This window comes from Rhamphochromis longiceps, linkage group LG12, assembly GCF_057381845.1.
Source record: "Rhamphochromis longiceps isolate RC_006_pf linkage group LG12, R_longiceps_female_GT1.1, whole genome shotgun sequence".
Taxonomy (NCBI): Eukaryota; Metazoa; Chordata; class Actinopteri; order Cichliformes; family Cichlidae; genus Rhamphochromis; species Rhamphochromis longiceps.
Window position 1 is genome coordinate 22243469 of NC_140568.1, and position 27674 is coordinate 22271142.

A 27674-nucleotide genomic window follows, 5' to 3' on the forward strand; every position below is an offset into this window, starting at 1 on the left:
TTGTTTTCCTCTCCTTTTATGCTCCCCAGTCCTTTCTCTCCCTCCCCTCCTTTCTTACCCGGTTGTCGAGGCGACAGAGTCAGTGAGAGACATTTCTTCCCAGAAGCTCCTCTCTCTCTCTCCCATGGCTTTGTTCAGCCTGCTCTGCTGACTGGCTCAATAGTGTATGAGACACAAGGAGGGAAACGCAGCTCGAAAACCTCTCCGCACCTCCCGCGACAGGCTGGCGAGCCCGCGGGGATTTTTATACCACTGCAAAAATGTCACCGGAAAAAAATTCAAGCATCAGTCAGCTAGTTACGGGTGACCCAAAGGATGCAGTTGTCACGGTACCGCAGCCAAGCCCCCTCCCATCACATCAGAGTTGGTATGGTCTAGTCTAGTCTCAGTTGGTGGGGAGGTGGGGTGTGCTATAAGAGGGCAATAAGAATAACTGGTTACAGTGGGAGACAAAGTGCAGGCAATTTAAAATAATCACCTGATAAAAAGGGTTTATTAGTTATTGCTTCATTTTCATTCTTCAGCGCCGACCGAGTGAATGAAGCTGCTCAGCCTGCTGTCCTCTGTTGTAAATGGTTTGACTGCTGTGTTATACAGCATCTCTAATATTTGGTGGAGGCTGTAAATTCAGCACCGATCTCAACTGTCATGTTTGCCTTGCTGTGCCAGTACTGCACTCTCCCGGACTGTATTGCCCTCGCTCGCTCTCATCCAACATTAATGACCAGCACTCTCCTCACACCGCTACGTTCAACTCATCCATCACCTCGCTCCTCAACCCCTGTTCGTGTTTAACTTGGATTGCCTTGACATCAAAAGGTGACAATCCATCATCTAAATGAGAGCAGATAACTGTAGTGAAATTTCACTCTTTCTGTGGCATCGTGGAGTCAAACAGAGAAGAGAGGTTTGAAAAATGGGAAAGAGTGCGCGAGTGCTGAAATCCTGGAGGACACTTCATAGCTGCGCACTGTTTTCATCATGCTGGTGTAACTGTAACAGAGACATCTGTAAGAAAGACTTTTTCAGTCGCTCGAGATCAATATAGTGAAGAAGAGTGAGTCCAATCACATCTACTGCTAGAGCTCTGTGGGGGACAAACAACCAAAAAACAAACAAACACATTTTACGAAAACTGTTGGAGCTGCATGTTGTCTATGACACCAGACACACACACTTCACTGCATGGGATCCTTTGATAGGGTTTAATGAGACCCTCCAAATGACATTTAGTCAACATTTATCACAAATATTGGCAGGCAAGAACTCATGAGGCAGTTGACACATGATCTTAATATACATTTAAATAATACAAAATATACATTCATTCATATCTTGACACATGCATACTGAACCATACATGCAACCGTATACAGGGCTTTCAGAAAAACACAGTGAAGACAGAATTACTGTTTAATAGTACCCTTAATGAGAAATTTCCCACCCAAAGTGTACACGTTTCCCTCTGGCCTCAAGTACAGTGTATCTGTTTGGATTATTTTGGAGTGAATTGCACAGTTTTGGAGAAATTTGATGCCATCTCTTGAACAGAAGTGGGCTAGATGGCTCTCACTTTGCGGTGCTGAAGGTACCTAAAAATCAAGCAAGTTCAACTCAGCCAAGCTTTCTTTGCATTAACTGGTTAAAAAGCAAACAAAAAGAAACCCTAAAAACAGCTGGTGATAACGGGTATCACAGCGTCAGTTAGTGACTGCATCATTTGACTCTTTTTCCTTAAAATACATAAACTCAGCACCTCATATTCCAGACAGTGACATTATCTGACGTGGTGCTAGTACATATATCCATCCATCCATCTTCTTCTACTTATCCAGTTCAGGTTTGCAGGGGCACTGGAGCCAATCTCAGCTGTGATATAATGAGAGGGAGAGTACACCCTAGCTAGTCTGTCACATGCCTAACACAGACAGACAGATACAGCAGTAAAATATAATGGTAACGATGTTGCAAATAAGAGGAGAAAGTAATGACGATATATATATATCATATGAACTCATTATCATCAAAATCACACTGAGTGGTAAACACACTCGCCTATAGATCCTCGGTTCAATTCTGGGAACCCAGCCTGCGAGGGTCACAAGCCTGGATAAAATGTGAGGGTCATGTCAGGAAAGGCATCCGGTGCCAAATCAAACACACAGTTTCATCCACTCTGACGACCTCTCGGGAAATAAGGGAGCAGCCTGAAGTACCTTCCAATATACTTATTTTATCATTTGGTGGGTCTCGGTGCTGCTGTTTATTTCTAATGTGACAGCTGTATGTTAGAGCTCATAAACTTTAAACCTGATATGCTTAAACATCACAGGTGTGTACATAAAAGAGCTGTGGATATCACTTGTCGCCAGCTTAAAGTGAAATTATTAATTATATAGTCTACAAATGTAACCAATTCATTTTCTAATTTGTACTCTATTAGCTGTATTTCCAGCAGTGTAAAGAGACTTAGCAGCAGATTAGGACCACAGACGTTCTGCATCACCAACCGAATGTATGCAAATTCCTGTCACAATGCCACATACACTTTGTGCTGCTGCAGCTTTATAGCTGGGCTTCAGTGCGTTAGTAAAGTATGGCTTCAAAAAGTTGCATATACAAAACATATTCCTTCAGCAAGGAACAACTTTTTTCACTGAAAGCAAACTGAAAATAAAATAGTGTAAACACTGTGCTTCCACCTGATCCTAAAAGGAAACTGATCAGATCATGCTCCTGACCGGGTCATGTGTTCAGCATCAGTTACCGTAGCAATTTAGCCAGGTAAAGAAGAGAGGCACCTTCGGGGACCCTGAAAACTCTGACTCGAGTTACCTCTGGTTGCCCTGTGTCATGTAGGAGCCGTCTTCTTTCATACCAAAACAATCCAGTAGATAAACAGCACTGCAGGCCGAGGAGGAGAACATGTATATTTGATCAGGGGCGAACTTTCTGTTTAAAGCAGGTCTTCCTGAAAAAGTCTAATTCTTAGGATAACATTAGTTTTGGCTATTATCTGAGCCTGAGAATGGGGGAGGAAAGCCGGGAAGAGATGCATTATTTTACATATTAATGAATATTACATAATGAAACAGTGACTGGCACAGGGGCAAATGAGTCAGGTTAAATTAAGACTGAGGTTTCTGGTTGGGAATGTAACAAAAAAACAACTGCAGGCAGGATTCATCTACATTTCTAATTGTCTCGCTTTCCTGGAGGCAGTTTATCTGAGCGGCAGGAAAGGGTCAGTAATACGAACAAGCTTATATCTCTGTAGCATTAACAGTGGAAACAAGTGGATAATTGGTTTTGTGGGGAAGGAAACGAAGCTACAGGAAATTTCAGTGCTATCATGTGGATCTGAAATATAATAAGCATACTCTTTTAATGGTTAATAAAATAAAAATAAAAACACACTTCAAGTGTAAGAATTGACTAACACTATGGTGCATACACACTTTATACTTAAGCTGTCCAGCTCAATGTGGCAGTCTTCTAAAATCGTACACAAACAGAGGGAAGGATATGTTGGGCATGTTTGGTTTGCTCACCTAAAACTGGAATGTTTACAGCAGGCAGTAAAAATAGGCTCATATGCAAACGAGACTGGAAAATAAACCTGATATTGATTAGCATCGGAGCTGGAAAAACAATCCGCAGTCATCCTGTGATTTCTTTAAATGACTGCAGCCTGTCTTTAGTGTTGCATTGCAGTCTGCATTGATTTGATTTTCACTTTATTTCTATATCTGCTGAGCACTCCAACAAAGGAGATTAAAGTCAGGAAATCTAATCTAACATAGTTTTAGCACCTGCTAAAGTGGGCTCAGAGGAAGCCCGTGCCTGGAAAGCATGGAGCTGTGCAGTGTGAACACATTTCAAATTTATAAAAAAAAAATAAACACAGAGAAAATAAATACTCCATACACAACATACATTACAAAAAAAGAAAACAAACTTATGACCCATCAAAGGTTTTCACACAAAGTATTGCAGGAAATTTTTGTTCGCGGCTATGCTTGTCACATTCTACCTGTTAAATAACACTTTCAGCCTGAGTGTGATTGATCTCTCTCTCTCTCAGCATTCACAGTGAAAAGCAACAGCTCCGGTATGCTGTTCAGTGCAACCGCCAGAGAGGAAAAAAAGTAGATCTGAATGTGCTATGGTCACTGGTCCGTGAGAAAACAGTGGTACTGCCACACATTAACACAGACTGCCGAAAACTCACATACACTCTCAAACTCTCAGAGCTCTCCTTTGACACAAAAGAAGTTGTTGCATTCCTCTGGCTACCAAAGATGAGTCTCCCGGATCTCAGAGATGATGTTATTGGCTTTTTTAAGCGCCTGAGAAAGAAAGAAAGAAAAAAAGAAAGAAAGACAGAAAGACAGAAAGAAAGAAAGAAAGGCTGGTTAAATTGCTGGCATTAAGACCGCAGAGAAAAGAAAAAAAAGAAAAAGAAAAACAACTAGCTGTTCCACGATGTTCAGAACCCATTCAGAGAACAAATTGCATCATCCAATTTTACCTCAAGCATTTGAGCAACCTCAGTCCGCTGCTGTGCTGTGTCCTGTGACTCAATGAGCAGCTCCTGGAGCAGTGGCTGTTTGTAAAGCTGACCCACCAGCTCACTCTGCAGATGTTCTTTCACGTAGTTCACCAGGAAATGCATCACTGTCTTGGGCACACTGTAGACACACAGATCGATGATATTTACACTAGGGCTACTATTCTGAATTTGCATGCTTCCACCAACCAAGAAAGCTGTAGTCTGACTAGAAACTAGGGCGAGGGACTCCAGAGTTAGAGCTGAGTCCCTGTTCAGATCATTACTGCTGATTTATTTTGTGCTTAATCTCATATTTAAAAAAAGAAACAACTTCACTAAACTAATATTAAGAAACACTGATTTGTATGTATGTAGCAGCTGTATGAGAACAGACATCACTGCAGGAATCAACATCTGCACACTTATTCTCTAACAGAGCACCACAGTTAAGACAGACACATACAAAATAAACAAAAAAAAACACCCAGAACAAAAACTCTTATTGCTAATGCTGATATATTTAATCCCCTTACAGTAATTGAAGTAAAAGTAGGGAAAACAGTGCATGAGTTAATATCCACAGAGACTAAATCTAATATCCTCACTAAATGTGTCACCCTCTAGTTTACATGTAAATATAACCCCTGCATCTTTTTTAGAGGAAAAATAAAAGCTCTCATTATATAAGAAGCCTTTGTTCATGTAGTTAGACTGCTCTTTCAATGCAGCTCTTTTATCTAAGTAACAACTGATAAGATAAAAGGTTAACAGCTGCTAACCCTGAGCCACACTGACAGCACCATCAGGCACATCTAATTGTGAAGTTAATACACGCACGCAGTGGCACGCTTGCTCTCGGTGCCCTGCGGCCAGGCAGAAAAGATGCAAATGAGGGAAAAATCTGATGGATTTCATTAAAAAAACAACATTTTCATCTGACCAATACATATCAGCACTGATCTAACATTAAAAGTGTTGGGAGAAGAAGAGCATCACGATAGGTCTCACCTGAACAAACACAGCTACAAATGTTACACCTGAGCTGACATTTAGACTTGTACGCCTGTCGTTCAGGAAGCCTGAACACACTTTTCTGAACTTTTGACTGAGTGGCTAAGCTGCCTGTTGGAGCCAAGCCCACCCCTGTCCATAGATAAAACCAGTCCATGCAGGCAAATGCAAGTAAATGGACTTAAACTGCATCATTACTTTAATATAACCGGAGCAGACAACATTTTATATACGAGCGAACACTTCACCCAGACTTTCAGTCAGGGAACATTTCCCCTAAGGAATAAATCAGAAACTGCTCTCTGAACACAGATCGTACAAGCACTCGCATTAAGCATCATCAGGCAAAAATCCATCAGCATGAGCTCCTTCTGCACCAAAATACAGCTCCGCGGGAACCACAGTGGTCACAGTAGTACTCTCAGACCTTGAGGGAGGATTTAGCAATGTCATGTTTGATGGTATGAAATGGACAGTGACATGGCTGCATGTTAACTATTTAAAGTTCAGGCTCAGTGTTTTAATGGGTCAGATAGACAGACAGCCTTCAGATTTTTGTGTTACTGATGTAAAAGTCTCTAATGATATTTGGTTAACCACTGATCAGTATCATCAATTCAGAAATGGCCAAGATATATGATCTACTCTTTTATCTAAGAGTTAAGGCCACACGGAGCGCTTTCGGAAAACACAAAGAATTTCCCAAAGTTTTTGGATCCAAACTTGTCGTCTAACACAGCGGTCCCCAATTTTTGCGCCACAGACCAATTTAATTTCAGACAATATCTTCACGGACCAGCCTTTAAGGTGTTGCAGATAAATACAACAAAATAAAATGACCAAGACAAAAACTGTGGTATTTTGCAAATATAATAATAAACACGAATCCACTGTGTAGTTGTGTAAATTTATTAGCAGCGTCCTTCTGAAATGCGCCAACAACACTGAGAGTAACATAAGACCCAGGGAAACCGAGTTAACGATAAAAACCATAAATTTTACACCCGAGCCTCAACTCTCGCGGCCCGGTACCAAACGACTCACGGACCTACAGCGCACTTGCTGGAAAATGCAGTGGTCTGATTGGTAAGCGAAGTTATGCTGCCGGCCCAAAAAATATTTTTAACGCTCAAAACATTTGAACAAATACATGTCCAGTGTATAAAAGCCTTTAAGCTCCTGAATAATAACCAGAGAAGTGGTTTTACAGAATGCTGTCACAGCAAAGCTGAACTTTGATCTCAATTAATCATTTTGTCCTATAAGAGACAACATAATTACCACATGAATTATTGCGAGTTCAGTAAGGTCATGTCACTTTTGACCAACTTTATTCTAACTGAATGTTTGTGCCAAATTTGAACTAATCAATAGCAACAACTGAGCTTTGAACGTGATGTAAAGGGGAAGTAGGGTCCCCTGAGGTGCTCTGGATTTGTGCCAGTCAAACCTGTCTTGGATGCTCTTGCGGACAATGAGGAAGTAGCTCTTGATGAGACGCTGGATGACCTCACAGTCCCTCTGCTCCCTCGAGCTCAGCTTTCGGGACACTGGCACAGCCTGACAGAGAGAAGGGCCAAGCAAAATATTAATACTGACCATCTGCAATGACTTCAGTGCTTTGTCATACTGCTAATCCCGCTACTCACTGTGTCAAGGAGGTTAATGGCCTGGCCTTTGCTGGGGCTCCCAAAGCCTGCAGCTGCAGCCTTTTCTTCCATGACCTTCTCGTTCTTCCAGCGCTTCCCTCCGTCAAGAGCCTCTGCCTGAAAACAAGCAACTCAGAGGGTAAAAGACGGGTTTTTTTAGGCTGGGATTCCACTAAAAACTCTGAAAGTGGTTTTAATATTTAATTATGAATTACACTTCAGCTTTTAAAGAGTGTCTGCTGTTTAGCCAAGCAGAAAAAAAGTCCCTGCAGTGAGAAACAAACTACTACCTGCTGACTGTTGACAGATGCGGAGACCTGCGCCGCATCCGTGAAGTCTGGATGCTTTGTGTTGATGTAGGCAAGCTCTATTGCTACTAAATGATGGACCTGAAATTAAAAAAAAAAGCAAAAAAAAAAAGCATCCAGTGGGATGACTAATATAATTAATATAAAAATGATGATCTTGCTTAAGCTGTGGATTACCATTTCATTAGTAATCGGCAAGCGTTTCCGCAATAATCCAGTCACTACTTCCACAATGGAATCGTGCAGCTTGGGAAATCGAAGAAGCTCCTTAAAAATGCAAAGACACGCTGTTTTTTAACACGGTTCTGTAATAATTACTGCGGCACTATTTTCTTTATTCAACCATGTGTAAAGTGCAATATGATCTGTGGTCCCACCTGTGTACTGAAGGAGGAACAGTGCTGGATGATCCGCTGCAGCTCTTCATGAACCAGCTCCACGCAGCGCAGACTGGGCTCCTCTAGACGCTTAATTTGCCGCTTCACCAGCAGCTCAAAGGACACCTCGGGCACAAAAAGTGCTGGCCGTGGGCCCTGCAGGGCAAATATCATACATACATACAAACACAAATACACACCAGCTCCAGACTTGACTAGAATTAGGATTTAGTAGAGCTACACAAACAGAAGCGAGAAGAAGCTTACAGTAGCATTACGGATAGCAGTGAGGATATCGAGATCAGTCAGGCCCGCCAGGGGGTCGATAGACTGCAAGGTCCGGCCAAAGGTCTCGTGGAATATGTAACAGATCCGAGCACCTCCACAGCTGCAGAAAGAAGAGAAAGGTGAAAGTTGTGATATCAGTGCTGTGTCTCAGTCCTGTGTGTCAGCAATGCTAGCTGTGCCAAGCTTAAATGCAGTCAACCAAAAAGGGTCAATATTTGCTCCCCATGTATTTTAATGAATTAATCATCAAATGGTAAAAGCTGCAGAGTGGAATGTGCCAACGGAAGATGCTGATACCACTTTAGTTTACACCTACATTAGCACGAGGACATTACTCTCATGACGCTCGTCAAATGTCTCGATGCAGTCTCAATCATCCAGGTTTGCAAATCCCAAAAAGTGGATTCTGTTCATCTGGGTAGTGCACCTACCCTTGTCGACCCTTCTGTCGACAAGGGTAGGTGCACGGTTTCACTTAACCAGAAGGACTGTCGTGAAAAATTTTGTCACTGCTCACTGACAAAAATACTTATGAACCCCTACAACAAGACCCAGGTAGTGGTTACAGGAAGAGGGTGATAGATTGTCTGAAGCACTTAGATTAAGACAATGCTGCTGACCAGACCTCATACCACAGGCTACACCCAGGGGAAACTACACCAAGTCTGTATGGTTTACCTAAGATACAAAAACAGGGTGTACCTTTAAGACCAATTGTCTGCTCAGTCACGTATAACATCTCAAAGTTTCTGGCTTTGATCCTCAACCCGTTGATAGGCAGCTCTAAACGCTATATCCAGAACACTTTGAATTTTGTTGAGAAGCTTAGAGATGTCATAATGGAGGCAGATGAAACAATGGTCTCATATGATGTTACGTTTCTCTTCACTTGTGTTCCAGTCACTGAAGCAGTGAAGGTAGTTCATAAGAGATTACAGGATGACCCCAACCTCAGCAGCAGGACCACTCTCAGCACCGACCAAGTGTGTTTGTTTGTGGAACTGTGTCTTCATTCCACCTATTTCAAATACAAGTGTCAGTACTACAAGCAGAAACATGGGTGTGCCGTAGGTTCCCCAGTTTCACCCACTGTGGGCAACTTGTACATGGAAGAAGTGGAAAACGGGGCTCTGTTATCCTACCCTGGAACACCCCCAAGTCGTTGGTACAGGTATGTGGATGACACCTGGTTGAAAATCAAATCTCAGGACGTACCACAATTCACTGATCACAATAACTCGGTGGAGAAACACATCAAGATCACCATGGAGGTTATGAAGAAAGACCGCCTTCTTAGACTTTGAGATTTCCATTATTAAGGGGGAACATTTAAAAGTTGATGGGTAACGTAAAGTATTTAAGGTTTGACCCTCATCACCCACTGGAGCACAAACTGTGTGTCATAAGGACGCTACGACAAAGAGCGAACAGCATCGCCACAGATACAGTGGCCAGGGAAGCAGAAGAACATCATATCAAGAAGGCTGAGGAGGGGGCGTAATGGTATATTTTTCACGTTTCACCAGCTTACAGTGCTGTGATTGAAGCCATTCCCCACCTCTCTGTGAATAGTACTCAAGGCCATTGATCAGCTGTCATTGACCAATGGTCTTTGATCAGTGGCTGTTGATCAATGTTCATAACAATTTCATATTAATGATCAAGAAACTGACCTCATAGACCATTGTTCGTTAGTGGGCTAGCTTCAGTCATTATGCAAATGTCCTGTTTAAAAGGTTGGGGAAACCTGCAGCAATCAGCTGAGACTGAAGAAGTCACTTCAGTGAGCGACGAAACGTTTCTCTCACTGAAAACGTCCAGATGAACAGAATCAACCTTTTGGGATGCTCATCAAAGTAAGTTAAAATGCAGATTTGTGCAACAACTGCTGTGTTGAGCAGAAGAGTTAAGGCATTTCACTAAATCAGAAAACAAAAGCTCCACCAGGTGCCACTAGAGTGTGGTCAGACTCACAGCTCTGAGGTTTGTATGTGCCTGGCTGTTCCCTCTATGGTGTTGCAATAATCGCTGGCAAACTTGGTGACTATCTGTAGCAGGGTGGCACTGTGATCCTCTACGGGCTGTCCGTAGCTGTTGAGTCTTGCCTGGTACTGGGCACTCAGCACAGTCACTCGGGTTTTGAGGTCTGGCAAGCAGTCCCGGATGTGGTGCATGAGCAGCCTGCTGAGAGTTTTGGCCAGATAGCGAGAGCCAGCACGAGACACTAGCGAGGGATAGTGGCGCTGCAAGAAAGCCTGCTCATCCTTCATTGAGTCCTCCAGGCTTTTCTGAGTATTTATGTCATGCTGGCTCCTACAACAAGAAGAAAACAGCGAGTTCAGTAAGATAATCAGAATATTAATACTTTTAATTATAGATCAACAAGCAAGTTTGTTTCTTCCAAACCTGTTAACCACCCCGATAATCCCAAGCCTGACTGGAATGACTCGACCCAGAAGGACCTCCAGCGCATCGGTTCCTGCATCCATCAGGTCCAGCTTACTGACCACCAGCAGTGTTCGACGGCCTGACAGACACCAACACAACATTCACAGATCATTCAGGGTGAACGGTTCCCCCATTTAATCATTCTCTTTATCACCACAGCCAAAGGGAGCACATGAACATTCATTTTCCTGTCAGCAAGGTTTTTAAACTGTAAAGACAGGCTATATCAGTAGCATGAAATTACTTCTTTCGACGCATTTGATAATTTAAAAATGAAAGCATGTTATGTAACAATTTAAAAATGAAGCACGTCATGCAGTAAACACAGAGAGAGAGAGAGAAAATTAAGATAAATTCTGAGGAAAAAAAAAAACCCTGTATAAATAATGTCTTACCATCTGTATCAACCTCACGAGCCAATTTTAGTGCATCAGATGTGGCCAAGTCAGAGTTGGCAGGGGACACTGCGAGGATAAGGCAGTTTGGATTGGAGATAAAGGACAAGATCATCTCTTGCACTTGAGCCTCGATGTCCTTTGGCTGGTCCCCAACAGGAACCTAAGACAACCACAGCACACATTCGATCATTATTAATGATTATCTAACGTCACTGTGTTTGCATAAATCATATCCAGTCAGCATCCCCGTCAAGAGGCTGAATCTACCTTAGTAATTCCAGGTAAATCAACCAGAGTGAGATTAAGAACTTTTGGAGAGAAAATCTTCAGATATATGGGCTCAGGACTGATCCCCTGGATATGAAAAACAGAGAAAGAAAATAATGAATCCAGTGGAAACAGCTGAACCTGCAGCATTACTGAGCGCACATCAAAGTGTTCTTCTCACTTTATTGTCGCCTGAACCTCGTTCAGTCTCTGCTTCAATTTCCCGACGAATTTCCTGAAAATCTGTGAAGATCTATTAAAAGAGTGAGAAAATTACACATCACATAATCCTAGCACACAATACAGAACCAAAGCAGTGTACATATTATTTGAATGCCTAAGATAAACAAACCTGATTCTTGCAGTGCAGAAATGTACCCCATTCTTCAGCTTTGAGACCTGAACAAATAGGAGTAAGTGTGAATTTTAACACAGATAAAACTAAGACTTTGAAGAGACATTATGCTAATTTGAATATAAGACAAAGCCACTTGTGTTCATACTAGACGCAGAAAGATCAGGCTGAAGAAAATGTCAGAAAAGAAATGAAGAAGTTAAACAAAGACAAGTGCATGCAGACCTGGGTAGCTGTTTTGGGCATTTTGCTTAATCCCATTTCCTGAAAAGCCAGTGAAGGAGAAGAGGAAGAAAGAGAGTGTTAGCAAAGCAAGACCATAAAAGGAATAGCAGTTAAAAACAGTGAGAAAAGGTGCACGTTAACTACTGCATGCAGTATACACTTTAATAACAACCTTCTGTTACTCTATTCTCCTCATTCTTCTGCATACCCTAACTTCCTAAACTTGACTTTGTTTTTTTTAAAGGAATATAACAGTGACAGATTTGTGTTTGTTTACCGTTCTCGATCTTCAGCCTCTCCTGCAATGGGGGGACATTAACAAGCTGCAACACCAGGGGTCGTCTTGTGACTATTCCTGATCCTCGAGGCAAGAAATCCCGTCCAACCAGGCTCTCCAACACAGAGCTCTTTCCACTGCTCTGTTATGACACATGATAAGACCAGTTTAACCCTGATACAGTCATCTGCAAAGTTTTCATGCAGTGTGGATACGCCATTGTGAATATAATAAAAAAAATAACATGAACCCAGTTTACAGCTTCAGCTACAGCATACATGACAGATGATGGAATGTTATAGATAAAAATTTGAGAAAACTGCATCACCATTGAGCTTTTTACTTCAAGCTCTCTTGGGCAAACTTTTTTGTCAATTCTTTAAGCAGCCTTCAGAATTAGTTCTCCAGGCTTCATGAAGGACATTCAAACCTCTTCTTCGGATGTTGTCTGCCTTTTGTTTTGTCAAGATGATACCACACTGCTTCAATTATGTTGAGGGTTGGCCTCTCCATACCTGATAGTGTTCCATTGTGTGTGTGTTGTATATCCAGGTAGGGCTGCTCGATTATGGCAAAAATGATAATCACGATTATTTTCACTGAAATTGAGATCACGATTATTTGACGATATTTATTTAACCCTTTAAGACCTACTATAGAACCAAGTCCACCAGAGCTTATATTATTATTTTTTTTACATGCTGTAGTGCCATTTGTGGGAGCATTTCAAGTTGCTATACATCAATACAACTGTTATAGCCCATATTTTAATAATATGTATGCATTAAGTCCATAGTAATTACATAAATTGCAAAAAAGTGCAATAAACTACAAAAAAAATTGAAAATCGCTTTTGTTTTGTTTACATATATTTCTACTTGGAGAAATTTAAGAGGTTTATCCCTCAAAACTTTAAATACAATAAAGTTGCAAAAAATAGTTTCCCACCACAGGAAATTTATTTTGAGTGTCTTCATAGTTTTATTTTGGAGATACAGCAATTTTTATATACTGCAGGAAAAACAAAAAACAATCCTATGATGCAAATTTGCAAAGAAAACAGCATGTGCATCATTTCACTGTGGGAAGTGTTACGAACAGCTGATAGGAACGGCAAAGCGTGTTTCTGGAATATTATGTTTTTGTTCCTGCAAGCGCTTTTTATGCAATTTTTGCAAAGCTATATGTGGAACGAAACCGTGACCGAGGACAAGCTGATGGCATCAGATGTAAGTACAACTCCTCCGGTTTCATATGCAAAACAAATTATTGCGCTAGCTTACACGGTTCAGGTTCTACAGGGATTTAACAATAGTTACGCGAAACGGAGCATGCAGCTCTGACCGGCTTTAAAGGGTTAACAATGACTTTAAAAAAATTATATAAAAAAGTGTGCAACACCACTGAAGTTTTTTTTTTTAAACTCTTTTCAACCAACGGCAGTCACTCTCCAAATAACTTCTGCTTAGCTTTCCGAGCTTCCCTCGGGTCCTCTTAATCAGCGGTCTCCAACCTTTTTTGAGCCACGGACCGGTTTATGCCCGACAATATTTTCACGGACCGGCCTTTAAGGTGTCGCGGATAAATGAGGGAGGGGCTAATAATCGGCTCAGTCATTTTTAATGATCGTTGAAAGCCCAGATCGTAATCGTGATTAAAATTCGATTAATTGAGCAGCCCTATATCCAGGTAAACTTTTATTGCATTGGCAGTGTATCTGGGATCATTATCATCCTGAAAAATGAAGCCACCGCAAATCAGATGCTTTTCAGATGGCACTACATAGAGGATCAAAATCTGACTGCATTTTTCTGTGTTCATAATTTAATCAATTTTGATAAGACCAATGGCTGAAAATGCAGTTCTAAACCATGATAGAACTTCCACGGTTTTACAGTAGACACTCACTGTAGTGCCTCCCTCCTGACATCTCTGTAGATGATTTGAACCAAACATTTCAAATACGGATTCATCACACGATAAAACCTGCTGCCATTGATTTTCAGTCCAGTTTGTAATCTGGGATACCTCAGTGTTTTCTCCTGGTTTCCTTTCCTTAGGAATGGTTACCTGACAGCCACTCTTCCACTGACAACCCTGATGAGACTTTAGTGAATAGTCAACTGAAGGACCAGATGCATCTCTCAGGTTCTGTGTCAGGTCTTTGATGGATTTTTTCCCCTATTTCTTAAGGACATGACTTTCAGATGCAGTTCATCTGCTGTAGATATTTTTTTTATGTATACAAAGTTTTCAGCTCTTTTGGGATCTTTTTCACAGATAAAGAAATGGGAATAAAATATTTTCACTAACAAGATGCCCAAAGATACAACTCAAAGCATGTTCTGTAAGTTAGTTGTCTGCTATATTGCTCAGGCTTTGAGTTAGGGAATAAACAAATTAACTTAATGAACAAAACATTTCTGTAAAAATGCTCAGGTACAAGGACTTGACTGAAAAGGAGTGAAAAAAGTAGGCAGTCTCCAAAGAAGAACTTTGATAGACCTTCAGAAAACCTGAAGAACTATTGTTCAAGACTACTTTAATTAGAAGACAGCCTGGCTGCTTGGAAACAAAATATAACGAAATCATGGGTAGCTCAGACTTTTGCACAGTACTTTAGATGCGTCCTAGCCTACCTGAGATCCAACCACGACTATCTGAGGTAACTGTATGATCTCCGCCCCCAGTGTTAGAAAGACCTCCTGCAACCGGTTGATGGTGGGAATGAGAGTTTCCATCCTTCCAACAGACGGTTGCTACATTGGGGTTTTTTTTTTAATGAATAAATTAAAAACACAAACACACACACACACACAGAGCAAAGATAGAACAAACTTCAAAATGGTTAAAAAAAAAACAAAACAAAAGCAGTATAGCTTCGTCAGAGGGAGAAGTGGTCCTGATGAGAGGGGTGTAACACCACGCTCAATCCTCCCAGGTTAAGCACCAGTTTGAAGTGGCATTTTAAGATAAACACTGGTTACGAGTTGTCAACTACTGGGATGAAACCAGGTCTGACTAACAGTGCAACAAATGGTGGTGACAGCACAAACCGAGACACTCGATGTTATGTGCCAACTATAGCTTGCTAAATCTATTGGGTAAAGGGAGGAAGTGAAATGGATAAGCTAGCTAACTGCTTACACTCGCTTAGCTGCTAAAGAAACGGTACCCGATGCTGACCTCACCAATGTTCAAGATATATTCCTTCCTATCCAAGTTTCCTGTTCTTCATAGTTTGTATTAAAACAACGCGTTAACCCTTCATTCTACCCGAAATGTCATCCAAAATTAGCAGCATAAAGATACAGACCGTCAGTTGATCACATAGGCGGAACCGTATTACTCAGTCAATCCAATTGGTCAAAAATTTGAGTCACGAGGTTTCCTAGCATCTGATTGGCTGATATGTAAAGTCCCGCCTTGTGAAACCTCAAATCAAACCACACTGCTTATACATTTATATATTCTGACACTTAAAAAGCACACAAGAAAAGCGGAAAGATAGGCTTTTTTCCCCCTGTGTTTTAATATCTGTATATATAAACATGTTATTTACATACAATGGCCATCAGTAAGTTACAGAATAAAACATGTATGAACTTTGCACAGATGGTTATAACAGGAAACACCCAGTCATCACGCAACCCAAATATTACTAATAAATACCCTCCATTAGAAGTTAGTGTCCCCTGGAATTTGTAGCAGCCAGAGATCATGTGAAGACAGCTTCATAAATGGACTCCTTTGTATTCAGATATTATGTGATCAGGTCGAGGTTACTGTGCCACCAATGACAAGGGCCAATTTCAAGAGGCCAAGTTTTCTCATCCAAGATAAGAAAGCCCTATTGCTGAGATAAACAATCAGTGTTATCCATGCTCACCCTGGGGCTCTCTGTAAGAAAAATGACATTGTATTTTTCACAGTCTAACACTCTGAACACCGTATGCATGTCAAAGCACTGAGCGTCTCTCAAACAACAATTGGAAAAAAACAGCTTCAAGCTATGCATTCTTAGTCCATGTATGAGGTGTCCATGCCCTCGCCCTCCGGATGAAGCAACCTCCCCGCTAAGCGCTCAATGTCATCGAGGCTAAGCTGTCGAAGGGAACGTTCATAGTCCTTGAGAAAAGAAAGAAAGTAAAAAAGAAATAAAAACATATTGAAAAGTAGCAGGTTAAAAACATTTCAGTGCATTTATTTACAACATGTTCTGGCTTAGAAATAATGCATGAAGGACTGGAAGCATGACCTTCAGAAACATTTTTGTTGCTCTTAAAAGGAGTTTGTTAAGTCCAAAAAGTGTAGACGCAAGTGGAGGTAAGCTAATTTGCAATTTTGACTGTTTGTTTTGTAATGATGTTAAAATTATTTGCACGCAAATAATTAAACAATTTCAGGATAACAACAGAATTTGGCAGCAAAAGGCCAAACTAGATTTTGCTTCATCCCCCCCCCCCCCCTTCAAACACACACGCATGTCTGGCTGCTACTGGTCTGAGTTGTTCAATTAATTATTTAGCCCAGCATAATTAGTGGCTCCATAGTTTAGTGGTTTACATATTTGCCTAACAAGCGAAAGGAGGAGACATGAATCCCTTTGGGGTTTCGTTGGGAAGGCATGCAGAGCTACCTGCTGTGGCAACGCCTCGTGAATGAGGGAGCAGCTGAATGTAGCTTCTAATTAGTGAGCACAGTTGGATGGATAGGAGCTGATCAACTAACAAACTCAAGAGTAGGGCTGTTCGATATAAGGATATATATCGGATGACAATATAAAAACATCTATCGTTTCATTTTACGCTATCATTTGTTTCGTGGTGTCGCAAAATAAACTGTTTACGGCAATATTTTTTCATCGTTTTGATGGTCACTATATTAATTTCTTAAAGTTATCTCTTTCTCTTATATTTAATATAACCACACTATGGACAGACAAGCGCCTGTTTTTATGCGTTGTCGTTAGCAACAACGACAGTAAAACCATTGCGTGTCCGCTTGTTTATCTTCCACATAAACCTTTCACAATAAAGCTCAAGATCCTGTTGAGACTTTTCAAAATAAACTTAATCATGTAAAAGAGTATGCAGAGTACTTAAGGATGAGAAGCAAAAAAGTGCTGACAGGTGCTAAAAAAAAACAAAAACCTTAGACTCAAACGTTAGAACAGGCTTTTCCCCGCAGCACGCCGTGTAATAAATACTCACAAAGAAAACAGCGGCCGTTACAACTTATGTCTAAAAATGTGTAGTTTCATGCATCGGTTAAAACACTCGACTCCAGGTACACGACGCCCAGCTGGAAACACTTTACGCAAGTCGAGCTGCCCGCAATTCTCAGAATGTACAGAAAATGTAAAATTTTTGTGATTTATATCGTTATCGGACGATAAATGTCTTATATCGGGATATGAGATTTTGGTCATATCGCACAGCTCTACTCAAGAGTTGTCAGTACACCGACTTTCTACAGTAAAATCCGTTCTCATTAAAAGATAAAAGCATTATACAAATATTGTAGTAATTATTAATAATAGATTTCCAGAAATTAAATTAGTATCTCATTGTTACCACTACATGTTCATAAATCATCCATAACTGGCCCTTTCAACTTTAATATTTTACATTTATTAAATCTGCACAGCTGTCAACTTGTGTGACGAAAAAAAATAGATGATGCTGCATTTATATACCTTAATAAGCTGTTCATGAACCTTTGCTGCATCTGCCGGACTAAAGTGTCTAGCAAGTATAGTGGAGATGGTCTGCCATATTCCTCCCTGTGTGCTGCTTCCGCTGCTGGTGCTGCTACAGCTACCACCGCCACCTGGTGCTGCTGTCCCTGAAGCTGCAGTCCTCTCTCCCACGGGACGGATTACCAGATTCAATTTAGCTTCAGGACCAATAGAGTAATCACTCAGTCTGTGTTCATCTGAGGGAGAGTGATATAATGTATTGCCATTAAAAATTTACATATGATGCATGCAGAAAAGTATTAACAAATGCTGCCATCAAATGTGGCACTGTTGCCACATCTACCTGCTAGAGCTTTCCCTTTGTAGAGTAACCGTTGTTGGTTTGCTGGTATGTTGAGACGTTCAGATACAAGCTCCTTCACTGTGGAGACCTTTTCGTCTTCAGTCACCTGGAAGATAAACAACCCAATCATGTAGTACATGTGTAATTTAAGAGCATGACGCTAGCTGTTTTCTTTCTGTGCAGCTGAACAGCGTTTAAATTACACAGCACACAGTGCTGTAAAAGAGTATTTGTCCCATTCTTGATTTCTTGTTTTTTGGCATATTTTGAACAAAACAAAACAAAACAACACACACACACACACACACACACGCCTATCTCACATTTGCCAAAAAGCATCTTGATGATCCCCAAAACTTTTTGGGAAATATTCTTTAGACTGACGAGAAAAGAACTGAACTTTTTGAAGAGTTTGAGTTCTGTGTTACATCTGGTGTAAAACACAGTGGAGGTAGTGTGATGGTGGGGCTGCTTTGCTGTTTCGAGACCTGGAAGACTTCGTGTAATTGATGGAACCATGAATTCTGCTCTATCCTTCAGGATTTTCTGGTAGAATGTCCGGTCATTAGTTTGTCCTCTAACACTCAAACGCCTTTGGGTTATGCAACAGGATAGTGACCAAAAACACAGCAGCAAAAAACAGAAAGGGGATATAAATAAGTGACATCCCCGCTTTGTACTGACCTTTGTAGAGGCCCCTTTCTCTAAAAAATAAATAAATAAAGTGCACTCTGGCTAACATTTTAAACGAAATGGCTGTAATCACTGTAATAGCGTAGATGTTGTGCATGGAACCACTTCTCTGCTGAACACAGAATTTTTAAACAATTTTAGAAAAAAAATCCAGTTTGTGTTTCATAATGTTTTAAAAATTAGCTTTGTGAGAGACAGACTGAGGCTAAAGCTAACTGACAGCTATATTGGTCTTACTGCACGAAAAAGTGTTTTCCTAAGATAGGACTTCCCCTTTTTTTTCTTTACCCGAAATCACAAAGACCGGCTTCAAATGCTACTAGTCAGCTGTTGTCAGGCGAGATTGTATGCAACATCTTATCCAGGATTTGGCTAGCACGCCAGCCACTATAACATCAATGACTCTGAGGAGAAATGCCCATACAACCGGCTAGTGTAGGCTACAGTGTGTAGCACTGAATCCCAGTATTTCTGACAGGCTATTTTATTACTTCAAAAAACATATGCGTAGCCGTTTTTCTAAAGGCAGCTCGGCATGTGACATGCCAATGCTGGCTCGGCTAAACTGCTAGCTGCGATCGCAGTTAGCAAGAGGCGGTGAGCTAGCGCAGCGGTACTTCACTCACCTGTACGCTGCACTCTTTTCCTTGAAGCGGTTTCACCGTGAGGATCATTTTTGAATATGCTTTCAAAAAACAAAAAAATTACACAACAATAAAGATAAAGTAACAAAGCCTCCCGGAGTGTGCTGCTTCAGAGTACAGCTACTTTATCAGCTCGCAATTCTTTGCTTGCCAACGGCCCATTTTCTTCTCCCGCATCCCACTACCGCCGCGCGCTGGCCGGAGTGTGGCATGGCAGCTACACCAGCCTTCGGAGGAAAGTGTCATAACAACAAAAACAAACAATAATCCATTTATTTTCTCCTAATTATGCCGCAGTTGAATATTAAAAAGAAAAAAAAAGGATGGGAAAACTCAAAAAGGCTTACAACTTTGACTTATAACGCGGCTATTAGTAATATTATCAACAATGCTACACCAGGGCTAATTTATTACGTTTTTAAAACATTTTTTTCCTTTTTGTGTGTTTAAATAACACACAGGGAAATTGTGTTTAAATAAAGTGGACTAAGGCTGCATGACTCTAGCGTGTTTTTACTAGTATCGTGGTGAACACAGTAACTTATAACTGATTTTCCTATTAATGCCTCACATTATTGCAACATTATAGCGTTGTTACCATAACTCATCATCACATGTAGTTTGAAACTGTAGTTATCGGAAAACTACTTGCCGTCCAATTGCAGAGTAACATTTATTTTGTTACTTTATGCACCTACATCAAATACATATCAAGCCTTTACTGAGAAAATAAAAAACATGATATAAGGTAAAATTATATTAGGATGGCTGCAGATCTGCTATGGAGAGAAAACGAATAAATCTTTGATCGGTGCACACGGCCAGCCTTTAACCTGCTTTATGATCGGTTGGGCATACAATCATTAACATGCATTGCACATTTTGCCGGATCCCCACCTACTCCCAAGGCTCAGGAACACCCTGAGGACCCCGTGACCCAGATGGGATCCGGTCCACACGTTTCTCATCTCACCCTCCCCGCATGGTTTCCACCGTGTGGGTCATGTGATTGCCTGCTGTCTGTGCCCAGCCCCGGCCAGCCGCGAGCAAGAGAGGAGAGCATCCTTCAGCTGGGCACTTACAGACGGGATGTGCACCTGTCGAGTGAACAGTCTGCAACCAAACCAGGCCAAAACACGCCGGTGAAAGAGACCCCCATAACGCCATACAGGCTGCGTGTGGTAAGTGATGTTTGTGTTCATTTGTTTGTTTATGGTGTGAAATATCGCACAGCATTAATACAGTTTGCGGACACAGCCTCATCTGTGCTAACAGATAGTCAATTAGAAACATAACAGCGTAAAAGCAGCAAAGATTAAAAAAAAAAAAAAATCATCGTGAAAGCATCAGCCACGCCTAACAGTCACATGGAAAATCCAATCTTATTTTTATGTTTTCATTCCTGTTAAGACTTTTGTGTGGGACCCAGCAGGAAGTTTGCACTAACATTTACTGTGCAAGCATTTCATTTCTACTTTCTTTCTATTTTGTCTTAATGTGGCTTGAATTATGTATAGAGATGCAGAACAATAGACTAGAGCTAATGCTTGCAATGTGGAGCTATACCTTACCTGTGACTCATTTGCAGTGAACATTAATGTGCTCATAAACATATGAACACACGTATAGGTGTGGAAATGTACAAGAAGCCCAAAACAGGTGGATCTATGCTCTTATCCAGGTAGAAGCCATTACACCTGAATGGATTAGCTAAATAATAAAGAGGTGTGTAGATCAAAATCAGACAGAGATCAAGTTTGTTATAGATAGATCCATACTGCATAGGAGCTGTAGGAATGTATATACTCTATGGATGGCTCTTTGTAAAAAGCATAGATGAAGTCTGCTAGTGTTTGCAGGTGATGGGGACACTTCGGGACCTTCAGTTTGCTTTGCAACTAAAGATTGAGGAGCTTCGCCAGAGGGACACGCTGATAGATGAGCTGGAGCTTGAGCTGGACACAAAGGATGAACTCATCCGGCGGCTGCAGGAAGAACTAGACCGCTACAGAACCACTGTCTCCCTCCCAGGATCCTCTGCAGTCAGTGCATGTAGGCAGTTTTGTGCTGTTCTAATAATTGCAAGGCTTATTAGGACTGATATAGAGTTCTGTTAAATTTCCCTGACTTTTTTTATTCTTTATTTTTTTGCTTCTACCTCAGCTCAAACTGATGACAACAAGAGACCCAGAAGGCAGACGGTGATTTGTGAGCCCCTCACTCTGGACCCAGTGACTCTTGCCTTGGTTTCACAGAGAAGCTGTGACAAAAGCCACGAGTAAGAGGACACAGTGTTCCCTTCAGAGCTACACCTGCTCAGATTGAAAAATTACATTCATGCATGTTCAAGGCTCACTGACTGCTGACTGCATGACTCATGATGAACCAATGCGTTTTTTATTCATTGTCAGACGCTCAAGCAATTGACACTGTTTAATAACTCATCCTCACCTGCAAATTTGATATCGTTTCCTCATGTCCTCAGGTCCCAGAGGCTGATTCGGGCATCATTTCTGAGAAACGACTTGCTGAAGCACCTTGATGAAGGAGAAATCAGAGCCATCATCGCCTGCATGCATTCCACCACCATCAATCAAGGCTGCTATGTTATTCAGGAGGGGACCGCTGGGGCTCAGGCTTACATTTTGGAAGGTAAATCCTTTTTTCCTCTCACAATGGCCGCCATTAATCACACACGAGGATATTTATTAAGGCTTCCTTGAGATGTCAGATGCTTAAGGACAGACTGATTAAATGATGAGCTTGATCATATCTTTATATTTAAATTCTTGTACTGATAAGCAGAAGCAAATAGAAACGCAACAAAGTGACAGCGTGTGGAGCAACACATTTCTAGTTTGGGTTGAAATGTCAGCTTGAGCCTGAGGAGATGGAGAGGCTGTTTATCTCCGGTTGCCTTGCCTTTCTGTTGTTTGTGCTGTATATCTCTCTCAGTCTGTACATTATCTGACATAAAACCCACTTCTCTGCGCCGTCCTTCACCCAGTGTTTGTTTATTCGCAGAAGGGAGGATGGAAATGATGAAAGATGGACTGAAGCTGCTCACAGTTGAACCAGAAGACATGTTTGGAGAGCTAGCGCTCCTTTACAACTGCACCCACACCTACTCTGTGTCAGGTATATCAAAGCTTTGCATCGGCTTCTTTATTTTATAATTGCGCGCAGATGTCACAGGAGAGCTGTCAACCTGAAGAATTTCTCTGTGATTATCTCTGATTCGGCGAGAATATAAATAATTCTAGTTTAAGCGAATTTCACAAGCGGTAAGATTTCTGGCTGTGGCCTCGGACAAAAGACGCCTGTTGAATTCGAAATCAAAAGACCCTCTGAGATTTTACAACAGCTTTGCATGGCCTTCTATCAGATGTGAGGAATTTAAAGCATCCTTGGTTTTTGCCGCTTAACAAGGCTGCCTGGACCGCCACATCTCCTCCCTGCAATCCAGCATCTCAGCATCTTGCAAACATTTAAAAATAATCTTCTTGTAAACGATCTCGATTTAATGACCGCTGCGTTGCAACCTCTCATCTGTGCTTTTGTGGTGATTTTTTCCCCCTCTTACAAGCAGAAACTGTGCTATCATTTCCTTTGAGGATCCGATCGCAGAGTCCTGTGGGAAAACCTTTTCAGCCGTGGCTGCGTGTGTCTGACCTGGTTTCACAAATAAATAGGCTGTGAAAATGGCCGGATTAGTTTAAATTGAAAAATCTGTCTGTTTTGTCTTGTTTGGTCCCAAAAGCATCCCATTCCTCCCCTTTTTTAAAAACTCCTTTCTTTGTCCTGCAACCAGGCAGCCTTTCCAATTCACTGTTCTACATTTGTCTGCTCTCTGGTAACAAAACTCATTTGATGTCTGCTCGCTGCTCCCCCTTGTTCCATGTACCCTCTTTTTTTCAATCCATTTAAGGCCTGTTGCATTTATCTCCTTCCTGACCTGAAATTACCTTTTTTCCCATCATATCTGGTACAAGAGATTAAATTAAAAACTAATGGCTGCACGCCGTGTGCCATACAAAGGTAAAGCGACAAAGTTTGGTTTGTATCCAAAAACAGGGAACTGAGACAAGGACTGCACCACAATAATCAGATGCTCGATCTTATTAGACTGTCTGGTGGGGACGTCGTCTTCCGTTTGCAGGAAGGTTCAGTGAATCAATCAATACTGGTCATTATTAATTAACGACACTCTCTTTCAAGCTCTATTAGAAAGAAAGATGGTGATGATGGCTGAAGGAAATTAGATTTGATTGATATCAACTGACCTCTGCAAGGAAAACAAGTATTTTTAGTTTTTACGATACACGGTAAGCATTTCTAATGAAATCCTGGCCTACTTACTGGCTGCACGTCCACATCCATCACAGGCAGCGTGAGTCTCGATAGTGCTTTCACTCATCTGTCACTGACACAGCGTTTTCCTCTGTGTTTTGATCTGCAGCACGAACGGACAGCAGGCTGTGGGTTGTGGATCGCAAGAGCTACCAGACCATAATCATGCAGAGTGGTCTCAAGCGCCTTTCCCATTCAGTGGAGCTTCTTAGCAGGTGAAAATCAGACTGATGCACATGGAGCAGCTCCAAAAAGCAGCTTTGATGGGCCGTGTAGGCTTTTACCTCTGAGCACGGTATCTGCTCATTGTCCTCATGCACCTACATGAGCTATTGCGGATGATATCCAGTGCTTTTTGTTTGTATCTGTGTGCAGCATTCCCTTCCTCCAGTCGCTGCCAGCAGATGTCCTCATGAAAATGTCGGATCTCATGGAAGAGGTACACTTGAAGTTATTTAACTGTGAAGCACACTAGTGTATCCAGCTAATAGATGAGGTGAATGTTTACATGCAGTGCCTCTATAAGTGCAAAGAAAGCTCTCTGGATGAACCCTTCTTTGTTTTATTGATATTTTTCCACTGGTCACACTGCTGTCGGTTTTCATTTGCCTTCCACAGACACATTACGCCGATGGCGAGTACGTCATTCGACAAGGGGCCACAGGAGACACCTTTTATATCATCAGCAAAGGCCAGGTAAAGTGTTCTGCTCTCATCCTGCTGCGCAGATCAAGGGGGGCTTTCTGAGGAAAAGATTTACAGCCTGGATGACAGAAATGTCAAAGCAGTGGCGGAAATGACTTTATGATGGTGATAATTTACTTTGGTGCGTTGCGCTCATCACCATTACCTCTTTTTTCATTACATTTGACAGGTGAAAGTGACAGAAAAGGGGCAAGAGCAGGAAGAACAGGTAGTTCTTTCTAAGCTCTCTGAGAGACAGTGGTTTGGAGAAAAGGCTCTGTGGGGGTAAGAAGGAAAAAAAGCTCCTTCAGATGATGCTATAAAGAAATTTCTGCACATATAATGAAAAAGCACACACACACACACACACACACACACACACACACACACACACACACACACATATATATATATATATATATATATATATATATATATATATATATATATATATATATATATATATATATATATATATATATATATATATATATATATATATATACATTGATAGTCTTGTGTTTTATTTTGTGATACTTTTGTGATACTTGCTTGTCTTCAGAGAGGACATTCGGACTGTGAGTGTGATAGCTGCTGGAGGAGTTACGTGCCTGGTAATAGACAGAGAGTAAGTGGATATTTTTTGTTCACAAACTGTAAGTGATTCAGCTGTCACATTACTCTCTGATTTGAAAATGTGCTTTATCTAACGTGAATATTCGTAATTGTCTGTACTACAGCACCTTTAAGGGCATCATTGAAGGCTTGACACCTGATTGCAGTCAAGAGGAGCAACAAAACAATGAACCTGAAGTCTAGTGAGGAGCGTTAAAACACTGTTTCATTTCTATATACAGAAGACCCAGAATAAAAGCTCACCCCTGTTTTCCTTGTAAGCAGCTCAGATGCGGATCCTACCCTCCTGTCTACTTCCACCTTAAGTGATTTCCAGATTATTTGCCCTTTGGGGGTCGGAGAGTTTGGTCACGTAGACCTGGTGAGGGTCAATCTGCAAGCAGCTCGCCCTCGGCGATGTGTCTATAATGTAATGCATTTACTTCTGTTCTCTGTAAGGTGCAACTGAAGAGCAAGACAAAGTGTCCTTTTGCCATGAGGGTCCTCAAGAAGAAGCTGATTGTCAGCAGTGGCCAACGAGAGCACATCCAGAGAGAAAGCCACATCCTAATGGAGACCTGCTGTTCATTTATAGTCAGGTGTGTCCCATACTTAGGTCTAGTAAAATATTGTTGATGCTGAGTAGAAAGATCTAAAGTAATTTTTATTTTCATTGATCACAGGCTGCACAACACCTTTAAAGATGCAGAGCGTCTGTATGTTTTGACAGAAGCTTGTCTTGGTGGAGATTTATCTAATCTACTCAAAGACAAGTAAGTACTTAAGAATAAACGGAATATTTGAGGCCTGTATTTGTAGTCCCACTGTGTTTCCTCACAGTAAAATATTAAATGGCCTGCACCTCATGTCAGCCACTTCTCCAAACTGTTTCAGAGGATATTTGGATGAATGGAGCACCAGGTTCTACACAGCTTGTGTTGTAAAGGCCTTGTCCTTTCTGCACTGTCAAGGTGTCATCTATAGGGACCTCAAGCCTGAACATGTTCTTCTGGATGAGCATGGTTATGCCAAGCTGGTACTACAATCTTAACGTCACGTCTTGTTAAATGAAATGTAGCAGAGGTGAGAGCAAATGTACTCATATCTGTCTCTTGCAGGTTGGCTCCAGGTGTCTAAAGAAGGTTGAGGTGGGTAAGAAAACGTGGACGTTTTGTGGTACGCTGGGCTACATGGCACCTGAAATCATCTCGAGCAAAGGCCACAACATGTGTGCAGACTTGTGGTCGCTGGGTGTTTTTGTGTTTGAACTTCTGAGTGGTAGGTAAGCTTTTCAAATTTTTGGACAACCCTCCTTTTTTTCCAGCATATTTTTCCGAATTGCAGATTGAAGTTATCTTGACGGCCACCTGTTCTCCTCTCCAGGCTCCCATTCAGCCACTCTGACCCCCTGAAAATTCTCACTGCAACAATTCGTGGCATCGATCAGGTCGACTTTCCAAAAACCATCAGCAGAAGTGCCTCCAGTCTCATAAAGAAACTGTGCAGGTGTGAATATGAGCCACTAAGCACAGTGTGAAAGCTTGGACAGATTTTTTTTTAATTATTGTTATTTAGTGCTTTTTCACACTTTTTCCACCCTCAACACACAAAACCAGACAGAAACAGTGCAAGTGTGCTGTAATACCACCTCCTAAAGATGAGAAACTGATTATAAATTCAGCTTATTTGCTGGTCTGTTCAAGGAGCAATCCCTCAGAGAGACTGGGCAGTCAGAGAAATGGGGCCAGGGACATTCAGAAACACAAGTAAGATGATGGATTTTTGTTTTGGGTACTCTGGAGAGAAACATTGAGGCTCTGCTTGGAAACATGTTGTTATGATGTTCTGTTTTTATTCAGATGGTTTGAAGGATTCAACTGGGACGGACTTTGTGAAAGGACATTAACAGCCCCGGTTATTCCCAAAGTAAGGCAAATTCAATACTGGCTGTTGGTCTTTACAGCTTTTCATGTTAGTCATTTTTTTTATTTCTGTCTTTTTCAGGTCAAGCATTTTTTGGGAAGCGGTTCATTTGGCCTTTATACCGAGGACTCGGTGGAGCCGTGCACAGACTGGGATGATTTCTGAGGGATTTCTGTGAACCGGAAACAAAATCCTGTCAGACACTACTTCAGGTTTTGTCTCCATGAATAATTGACTACCCACAGACTTACTGCCATTACGAATTCATTACAGTTTAAGACAAAAAATATTTTCCGCTGTAACACTTGATGCAGCTTTTGTTTGATAAGTGATCCATACTGCCTGCTGCGCTAAGCCAAGACTGTTTTTTCTGTGTATCTGCATAAAACCTTTACACATTTCCAAACATAGCCTATAACTGGAGTCAAATCGAATCCAATAAACAATAAATAAACAGATTCATTAATCAAATGAGCTGTGTCTTTCTATTCTTTCCTTTTAAACTTTGATTCATGAGATTCATTTTGTCAATGGTAGGCTGGGGGGCTGGGGGGACTGCACAATCA

At 41.3% G+C, this 27674-nt stretch overlaps 3 protein-coding genes across 6 annotated transcripts; 1 reads left to right on the forward strand and 2 right to left on the reverse strand.

Moving 5' to 3' along the window:
- Positions 1–1199: 1199 nt before the first annotated feature.
- Positions 1200–15484, reverse strand: LOC146657229 (dynamin-1-like protein). Of its 4 annotated transcripts, none has more exons than XM_085425177.1 (18): positions 15472–15484; positions 14795–14914; positions 12156–12297; positions 11879–11917; positions 11651–11697; positions 11480–11551; positions 11299–11385; positions 11029–11191; positions 10592–10712; positions 10160–10498; positions 8165–8285; positions 7898–8053; positions 7698–7787; positions 7503–7601; positions 7213–7329; positions 7014–7123; positions 4532–4691; positions 1200–4349 (listed from the first exon to the last, which is right to left on the reverse strand). In XM_085425177.1, the coding sequence occupies exons 2-18, from the start codon at positions 14894–14896 to the stop codon at positions 4293–4295; spliced, it is 2022 nt and encodes a 673-aa protein (XP_085281303.1). In that variant the 5' UTR covers positions 14897–14914; positions 15472–15484; the 3' UTR covers positions 1200–4292. The 4 variants fall into 4 exon arrangements, with proteins under 4 accessions (XP_085281303.1, XP_085281305.1, XP_085281304.1 ...); XM_085425179.1 differs by lacking the exon at positions 15472–15484 and adding an exon at positions 15347–15471; XM_085425178.1 differs by lacking the exon at positions 15472–15484 and adding an exon at positions 15342–15456.
- A 176-nt stretch (positions 15485–15660) lies between these two features.
- Positions 15661–19716, reverse strand: LOC146657230 (ubiquitin-like protein 4A). The gene is made up of 4 exons (XM_085425181.1): positions 19519–19716; positions 18200–18305; positions 17854–18092; positions 15661–16283 (listed from the first exon to the last, which is right to left on the reverse strand). The coding sequence occupies exons 1-4, from the start codon at positions 19564–19566 to the stop codon at positions 16176–16178; spliced, it is 501 nt and encodes a 166-aa protein (XP_085281307.1). The 5' UTR covers positions 19567–19716; the 3' UTR covers positions 15661–16175.
- Positions 19717–20581: 865 nt separating this feature from the next.
- LOC146657231 (cGMP-dependent protein kinase 1-like) lies at positions 20582–27553 on the forward strand. The gene is made up of 20 exons (XM_085426928.1): positions 20582–20717; positions 21396–21588; positions 21700–21814; positions 22022–22188; positions 22561–22674; positions 23996–24101; positions 24262–24325; positions 24505–24582; positions 24761–24855; positions 25133–25198; positions 25311–25388; positions 25471–25567; positions 25645–25784; positions 25869–25958; positions 26080–26221; positions 26304–26467; positions 26569–26691; positions 26889–26951; positions 27045–27111; positions 27190–27553. The coding sequence occupies exons 2-20, from the start codon at positions 21399–21401 to the stop codon at positions 27271–27273; spliced, it is 2043 nt and encodes a 680-aa protein (XP_085283054.1). The 5' UTR covers positions 20582–20717; positions 21396–21398; the 3' UTR covers positions 27274–27553.
- The last annotated feature ends 121 nt before the right edge of the window (positions 27554–27674 follow it).